This window comes from Urocampus carinirostris, chromosome 11 (assembly GCF_059441175.1).
Source record: "Urocampus carinirostris isolate Australia breed hairy pipefish chromosome 11, RoL_Ucar_1.0, whole genome shotgun sequence".
In the NCBI taxonomy this organism is placed as follows: domain Eukaryota; kingdom Metazoa; phylum Chordata; class Actinopteri; order Syngnathiformes; family Syngnathidae; genus Urocampus; species Urocampus carinirostris.
Window position 1 is genome coordinate 26424916 of NC_142359.1, and position 9075 is coordinate 26433990.

General features: G+C 44.4%; 1 protein-coding gene across 1 annotated transcript; it reads left to right on the forward strand.

Annotated features, from left to right (window-relative positions):
- The first annotated feature begins 147 nt into the window (after positions 1-147).
- Positions 148-6744, forward strand: LOC148356971 (N-acylneuraminate cytidylyltransferase-like). The gene is made up of 8 exons (XM_088348212.1): positions 148-466; positions 1532-1674; positions 1737-1892; positions 1964-2097; positions 2168-2262; positions 4674-4845; positions 4916-5081; positions 6258-6744. Exons 1-8 carry the CDS (start codon positions 252-254, stop codon positions 6458-6460), a joined length of 1284 nt encoding a protein of 427 aa, XP_088204338.1. The 5' UTR covers positions 148-251; the 3' UTR covers positions 6461-6744.
- Positions 6745-9075: the final 2331 nt, after the last annotated feature.

The window sequence follows — 9075 nt, forward strand, 5'->3', positions numbered from 1 at the left end:
ATCGCTTTTGTCGGAAGCGCAGCAGAATGCGCGTTCACGCGAGGGGCGGAGGATTTTGCTTTGGAGTCGAAATTAGGCACAACACCGTTCATTTCGAACAGCCGAACACGCTTTACCGCACATAACCAGCAAGAGGCACTGCTCAGCCTCCGTGTTACCCGGGCGCCGAAGAAGAGCGCCAGGCAACCATATCAACTGGACTTTCCCCGCGTCCGGTTTCGAAGCGCCATCATTTTCCGACCGCTTTCAGAATGTCGTCGAGGAAAAGATTGGTGGACGGTGCCGACGGGAATGGCAGCGGCAAAATGAGCAAAGTGGGCACCGGCGAGAAGAGACACGTCGCCGCACTGGTGTTGGCGAGGGGTGGCAGCAAAGGAATCCCCCTGAAGAACATCAAAATGCTGGCTGGTGTTCCGCTCATTGGTTGGGTCCTGAGAGCCGCGGTGGATTCGGACATGTTCGACAGGTACAATTCGCCGAGGTGAACATTTGTGTTTCCGGGCATGCTTTGCAGCTCCATTGGGCGTCAACGCTAATGTAAACAAAGAGCGACTTCGACTGTTTACTTAATGCGTGGCCTGAAACGATAAACTTCCTGTCAGTCACGCGAGGTAATGCATTGTAATGTGACATTCGCGATTGGAGGAACTTCTCAGCATTTTCGGACTGGCGAGTATGGCGTTCCATTAGTGCCAAAATTATGTCAGTAGTCAAGTACTGTACAGTACAATGGTACCTCCATTTACGAGTTTAATTTCTTCTGGGATTAGCTACGTAACCTGAAAACCTTGCAAGTAGAAACACATTGTTAATGTAAATACTAATCTGTTCCAAGACCTGCAAAAGTACAATAGAATATTTTTATCTATCTACCCTGGTCATATCCCTCAAGGAGGGTGGCCGACAGCAAGACAAACACATACAAAAACAAAGAAAATTAAAAAAGAAAAAAGTAGCAAAAAAACAAAAAACAAAGAAACACACCATTATTTTGTACCATGCCCAAACACCCACACAAGTTAAGCATTTTGGCACCCAAGTTGGTCATGCATTTGTCCTTCCTGATGAAACGGGACACAAGAAAGCGGTATCTATTAGGTGCCTGTATAATGTGCAGCCCTAATACACTATGCACATTATAACAGCGGTCGAAATTTACGGGAGCAAAAAACACTTGACGTATACACGCAGCAACAATGTGCATCATTAATGTAAGCCGCACGAAATTGTCAGACTACACATTGACAGAATTTTGGCACTAAAAGAACCCCATACAGATGCACATATGTAACAGCTGCTGACATCACCAAGGGCAACATTACTTCCAATATGTATGCTTGCATGACGTCAGACTACATATCGACAAAACATAGATTTTGGTACTAATGGAACCCCAAAGGATAGAATCTGAACATGTGTAAACCGTAATGACATATTCCAATCAGAGATAATCCAATGATGTTTGCCTTTGCAATGTGACCTGGTGCAAAAAGTTCCACCCTTAATAGAATTCCCACAAACCTGCCGACAGTGTGTGGGTGTCAACAGACCACGACAAAATCGAACAGGTGGCCCTGGCCTGGGGTGCTCAAGTGCACCGCCGGAGTCCTGAAGTCTCCCGGGATTCTTCATCCTCGCTGGAGACCATCCAGGAGTTTCTGCGACACCACCCACGTACGCTTTAAAAAGTTTCTGTAAAGAAATGCTGCCAGTGCAACGCTGAGCTTTGTCTGCAGACGTGGACATCCTGTGCCACTTTCAGGCCACGTCACCCTGCCTCCACCCCTTCCACATTAAGGAGGCCTTGAAGTACATCACCCTGGACGGTTACGACTCTGTCTTCTCTGTGGTCCGGAGGCACCAGTTTCGCTGGAAGGAGGTCAAGAAAGGATGTAGGCGATACCACGTGTAGCCTATCTCGTTCTGTCGGTCTAACTTCAAAGTCTCCTTCTCAAACCCGCAGCTTCAGAAATGACGAAAGCATTCAACTTGGACCCGGCCAACAGACCTCGGCGTCAGGACTGGGACGGCGAGCTGTGTGAGAACGGCTCCTTCTACTTCAACACCAAAGAGCTTCTCGAGAAGGGAAATCCGCAGGTAAGCCCAGAGCATTCTGAGGCAGGGCTCTTCTAAATGAGGTTTGGCTAACTGTCTGATGCACATCCAGAGCGGTAAGGTGGCCTACTACGAGATGCTTCCCGAGTACAGCGTGGACATCGACGTGGACATCGACTGGCCAGTTGCAGAGCAGCGAGTCCTCAGGTTAGATCATAAATACAGTGGACCCTCTACATACTAGATTATTTTTTTCCCCTCATTGGGTTCGTATGTTGAAATTCTCGTACCTCAAACAAATTTTCCCCTTCTGAAACAACTGAAAACCAATTTATGCGTTTCAAGCCTCCCAAACCCATCCACGTTAATTTAAAAGGGATTATAAAAGACTATTCATTTCAAAGAGGCACAGAACGTGTAGTGTTCCTCCCCACAATTATGCAGATATGTTTCAAAATATTCTATGCACCGGGGGATTTGATAAATTTAGTCTCAAAGTTGAGAGATTTGGTATATATTATCTACAGCTGTGATGTCACGAGACACAAAAAAAACTCGTTGAAGCAATATATGAAACGCATTCAAAATAGACAGCGATTGTAGTGAACAGCGATTTCATTAAGCTCGTTTCTTTCTGCTACAATGTACATTCCTTTCTTACATTCGCCACCGTTTGAGTAGGCGATTGAAGCCTTGTGTTTTTGCTGCGTTGCGTGTCTTGCATTTGGCATAATATGGTTTGGATAGCTCCCCGTTAGCAGCGGGGGAGCCGAAAGCTTTCATTTTTTTGGTCTAGGTTCGCCCCATTAATAGTACATTGTTTTTTTCCCCCTGGCTTGAGTCATGTTGGTTGCCGCATCCATTTTTCGTTGTTGGTTCACAGATTGCCTGGCTTCTTACTGAATGATTTTGGTCGGCCTCACTTTTTTTCTATCTGTTCTGGTTAGCCCTCTCTAGCAGCCGGCTAGCCGGCCATGATCATTTGGGTAATGTCCAGCTAGGTTTGTGTTTGTTGCCGTGGCCGTATTTCGTTGTTCGTTTTGTGGTTGCCTGGCTGTTTACTGCATGTTTTCAGAGTTCCAGCCTCACGTTTTTCTGCCGAGCAGTCCCATTAGCCCTTTTAAGCAGTCGGGTAGCCTGTCCCGGCTGGGTTATCCCCTGTTAGCTTTCTGTGTGTTATTTTTGCCAGTTTGCTCTATTTTGGCTGCACCCACCTGAGACACATCACACAGGCATTCCCTACAAAAACTCCGCTTAAAACTCCTATTCGACTGATAAACATGCAAACCAATATGGTGACTGGTGTTACTCGGATGACTTTACAGCTCGGGATGTCAAAGACAACACAAGCCGTCTTCAAAATCCATCATCTCGGAAAATAATTGGAATATACAGATGGAATGTATATGTAGATATTATGCAAAAAACATTTACTATTTTCTCACATTTTGCATGTTTTAGAATTTTGGGTATCCATTTAAATAGCTATAAAACACTTAAATAGTATTGGTGATAAATGGGATGATAATGTAATAAAATGCAATTTACACTTGCACTTATCATGGAGGAAGTTTGCGGGTGCTAATGGAGTTATATAGGTGGTAGTGGAGTTAGGGAGTGATTCTTAAGCATTTACTGTACACTGAAAGTTACTGCACAGTTAAAGCTAGCTTGAAGAATTAAATTAGTGCAGTAAAAAGTTGTGTATTTTATCTTACTGGTCTTTCTTTTTTGGGCCTTTTTACTGTTTCAGTTTTTACTTTTCTTCAATTTCTTTTGCCTATTTAGCTGGAATCAAAATACTTTCACTTTGTGGAGGTATTTTAAAGAAAAACCTATCTCAGAAGATTCTTCTCTGTCTCCCCCTTCAAAATGTGACGGAAATGCGTAAGGCAAGTGTCGTTAGAAAGATCTTTAGCACGACCAAATGCACTCTGCCCTCTAGCGGTAGCATTTGGAAGTTCTAATAACATGAAATTTCTCTTGTACGTCAGGCAAGGTTTTTGCTTAAGACATCTCGTAGCTTGTAGGTAAAGGGGCAGCTTTGTATGAACGGACGTATAAGCCATTGAAAGGTTCTCCTGCATCATGAAAAATCTCATTCTCATACATGTTAAGTTTCAGAAATGGGAATTCGGGATAATTTTTTTCGACGCTATTATTATTATTATTATTATTTGAAAAGACAACAATAAAATTCGTTTTTCAATCGACTTTATTGTTATTTTATGTTTACATGTGATTATTACAATGTTTAATGATTCCAAAATTTCTGGTGTTCCTTAACATAGTCATATGTAGCACTCTTATTCGTCTGCTGCTCTCGAAGGAATGAGATCACGTGGAGTTCCAGATTATGATTGCCGAGTCTCGATCGAAGCTTTTTCCGGTGGAGAACGGCGAAAAAGACGATGATGAAGACTACGGATAATTCGGCTACATTTGAATCGGCAAAACTTTGTTCACATAGAAATTTCGGCGACACGGAAAAAAAAAGACATTTTTAGAAATCGGTAGATGTTGCTTTCAGATCGTTAGGCAGGAGAATCATAGCCAAAGCGGTAGTCTCCCAAGCAAATCGGGAGACTTAACAAGTGTGCATTCTCTCTATTTTGCAGATATGGTTACTTTGGCCAGGGGACTCCGGAAGTGGTCCACCTGCTGTTCTGCAAGGTAGCGGGATGCTTAACGGACGGGAAGATCTACCTGTCGGCCACCGGCGACGAGATGATGTCCATCAACAGCCAAGACACGGCCGCTATCCGCATGCTGCAGCAGGAGGACGTGGAGGTCGTCGTCGGCGAGGGAACCCGACCGCCGTCAGAGGTCTTCCCCGCGTGACTTTTACGATTGTTCGCAGGTGGTGCTGCTGACGGGCACCGAGGACCCGGTAGAGAAAACCCTGGCCGACAAATTGGCTAAACGGACGGGATGCCAGGTGATGCGGGTGGGAGCCGAACCAGTCGCTGAGTTGACCAAAGTGTTGGAGTCCAGGAAGTTGGAATGGAAGGACGTGGCATACTTGAGTAAGGCGCCTACTCTTACCTGTCAACCTTCAAAGCTCACTGCCCTTAAACACTGTTGTATTTTTCCTTAAATGTCTTACACCTTATACTTCTTTCAAATACAAAACGACACAATATAAAATTAAAATATTAACTCTCCAGTGCCATAGATTAACTTTATAGAAAAAAACCCCACTCAAATACAAATTAAAATGTGTAGAACAATAAAGATCACTGGTCTACTGAACATTGGCACCTAGATTTGCCACTGATAGACAATTTACTCTTCTTTGGAGCCATAAATATCATTAGACGGAGTCCAAATTTGGCTCCTTTTCTTGCTTTGACTCATAGTTTTAGAAGTAGGAGTTACTTCCTTTTGTCCACTGTATCGATCTCCTGACTTCTGCCATCTCTCTTTTGCTCAGCGTGCAAAGCAGGCAGACACGGATGAAGCCACTCATGGACCATTTGAGAGAGAGAGAGAGACTCAGGGAGGGAGAGAGACTCAGGGAGGGAGAGAGACTCGGAGAGAGACTCGGAGAGAGAGAAAGACTCGGGGAGTGAGAGAGAGACTCGGGGTGTGAGAGAGACTGAGAGAGAGAGAAACACTGGGGGGGAGAGAGAGACTCAGGGAGAGAGGGAAGGGGAGAGGAAGAGAGGGAAAGCGAGACTCGGTGAGAGAGAGAGAGGGAAAGAGACTCGAGGAGAGGGAGGGAAAGAGAGGAAGAATCGGGAGAGAGAAGGGGGGGAGGGAGAGAGCGAGAGACTCGGGGAGAGAGATGGAAAGAGAGGGAGACTCTGGGAGAGAGAGGGAAAGAGAGACTCGGGAGAGAGAAGGAGACTCTTAGAGCAAGAGAGAGAGGGGGGGACTCTGGGAGAGACAAGGAGAGAGAGGGAGACTCTGGGAGAGATGGGTAAAGAGAGAGGGAGACTCGAAGGAACCCATTCTCTTCAAAGAACCAGCCCTTAGGGCCTTTTCATTCATTCACCTGTTCACCTGACAAAAAAATAATAGTACAAAACTGGGGCTACCGCAGGGATCTCCTTTGATTTCCCAAATTCATGATATTCCGTGCATACCAAATGCTAACCATAATTGGTAGATTAGGAAAATCAGTACAGAACAACGCTATCACAGTACTGGTCTGAAAATGCATTTAAGCCCTCCGTTTCCAATGGTTGGCGTTTGCGCAGGTAGCGACGCGCCGGACGTGCACTGCCTCCACCTGGCCGGCTTGAGCGCCGTGCCGGCCGACGCTCAGAGGGTGATCGTGAACGCCTGCAAGTACACCTGCCACCAGCAGGGCGGCAACGGCGTGGTGCGCGAGTTCGCAGAGCACATCTTGATGCAGAAGGCCAAAGCCAAGTCTCAAATGAAGCAAGACCGCATCAACTGAACAAACTTTTCCATGCTAATCCGAGACCCCATCAAAGAGTCGCTCCGTGATTCGGAATCAACTCGAGAATCGAAGCTAGCCGGCTTTCCAATCCAGATGATTCCTTTTTGTGATTTCAAATAATTAAATAGCGGAGCCTTTTCAATCGGTGAATCAAAAGAAAATGAAGGTATCCTAGCGCGAGCTAGCCACAAATCTTACTGACTGATTTCATTGATTTACCCGTTTGAGAAACTGTTCTGTCTCAAAGTGATTGCAATAATATTAAAGCTCATGCAACAGTCTTTGTTTTTGTGCTTTAACTGGTGCTATTTAAAACTTAAAGGGACATTGAGTATTAACTAGCGCAAGGGTGGCAAGATCGTTTGAGGCCAGATGGTAGAAAAAGTCCCTCTGCAGTGGCCAGACTTAGAGAAAAAAAGATAGAAAGTGAAAGAGTGAGAAAACGGCAGAAAGACGAAGGTAATGGGTCAGGGAGATAAAGAAAAAGGATTAAGTGATTAAAGCTTGAAAAACTGATTTAAATGAAATAGACATACAGTGCGATTGTGATTGTGCCGACTGTGTTGTATGGTGCTGAGACTTGGAGCCTGAACGCAGATTTAAGAAGGAAGTTGAATGTTTTTGAGATGAAGTGTTTGAGGACTATGTTAGGAGTGACAAGATTGGATAGACTGAGAAATGAAATTGTGAGAGACAGAACTGGAGAAGTCGTGGAACTGAGCAAGCGTGTTGATAAGAGTACTCGGTTGGTTTGGACACATGGAGAGGATGGATGAGGAGCGAATGTTGTAGAGGATCTACAGAGCAGAAGTAAATGGAAGGAGACCAAGAGGAAGGCCGCGATTGACGTGGATGGATGGTGTTATGAGTGCACTGCAGGAAAGAGGTCTAAATATAATGGAAGCTAGAGCTCTTGTTGGTGATAGGAAGGAGTGGAGAGGTGTTGTGAAAGGATAGTGGGATTGTGGACGAGTTCTAAGGGATGGGCAGGGCACCTATATGATGCGACAGGGGTAAACCGGTGAAAGCTGTCGGGCCCTGCTGTTGAAGAGAAGGGTGTGTTGTGTCATTCCTGACCCGAATGACATGGCCGCTTTCTGGTGTCTCGTTTCATCTGGAGGGACGAAAGCATGACCAACTTGGGTGCCGAGGTGCCTAACTTGTTTTGCTTGTTTGGGCAATTCCCAAATTTATTTGTGTTTTTTTTTTTGCTATTTATTTCCCTTTTATTTTCTTTGTTATTGTATGTGTGTGTCTTGCTGTCGGTCACCCCTCTTGAGGGACATGACCAAGGTAGATAGATAGAATAGACATACAGTGCAGGCTTTGATGACATCTGGTGGACATATATAAAACTGCAGATCAAATTTTGGCTCGCTCTTGCGCTTGTTTCAAGTCAAGTCATGGTTTTTTGACGTCCTTGATCACAAAGAGTCTCAAAGGGCTCCACAGAAGGTTTCTTCCAATTTCCTAACTCTGTTTCTTAGCTTTTCTTTCCCTGAATGTGGAGGATTAAAGTGGGCCGTCGAAAAATTGTTGACTTTAAGCTAGATGTTTTTGAATAATTGCTTTCGGTTTTAATGGATATTCGTTTTCATTTTTTGCAACGGGAATGGGCATGGAACTCCAATACAAACAAAATAAACACGTAATAAAGACTTATAGGAGAAAAATGTCACAATAAAGAGGCAAAGCATTTACAAGATAGGTAGTGCGTGGAGACTGGCCTAAGTTCTAAGCGTGATCTTCTTTCGTAATAACAGTGCAGCAACAAAATTACTAAATAAGATATAAATACCCATTTTCAATAAAACTGGCAAAATATATATTTTCACAGTCTTGGACGCTTTTTTGGGTGGCAATGACCCCCAGGAAGAAACATTGGTTCCAGTGTCTTGTCGGCTGGATGAAATCTATTGGTGGGCCTAATGCGGCCCACGGGCTGTATGCTTAACGCCTCTGATTCAGCGCCCCCTTGTGAGAAAAAATAACATTCATTAAAAACAAAAACACAGGGAATTCTCACATGTCCCAGAAATGAGTGGAACAAAAACCATGTTTCTAGTTTCATTATTTTTCTTATTTTGTTGTTGTAAAACCACTCATTTTTTGAGGATATTTTTCATGTAAATGCATTTACATAGCTCTCTTCAAGTCCATTAAGACCTCCCAAAGCGCTTTACAATGTGCTTCACACTTTCCTTTTTTACACAATATGAATAACCGATAGCCGCGTCAGCCATGCAAGGCAACTACCTGTCCATCAAGGTTTTAAGGTTTTGTAGTGAGTGATGGAGTTTTGGCCAACCACAATTGTTAATCTTCGAAGTCTAAAAGCGCCGACCAATCAGAGGCAAGTTTTCATAATAGCACAAGCCAATAAAAGCGATTCAAAGTTTGCAAGCACCACACTATGCCACACCCATCATGTGAGCTCATTGAGTGTCATGTCAGACTCCGTAAACATAGTCCCAGAGTCAACAAACGAGAAGGAAACGAAGCTTGCACCGAAGAAGGGCGGTACATCACTCGTGAGGACCTTTTTTGGTTTTGACGAAGCGGACGTGGAACAGAAGACAACGCCCGTTGCAGAATATGGAGTAGATGGGGAT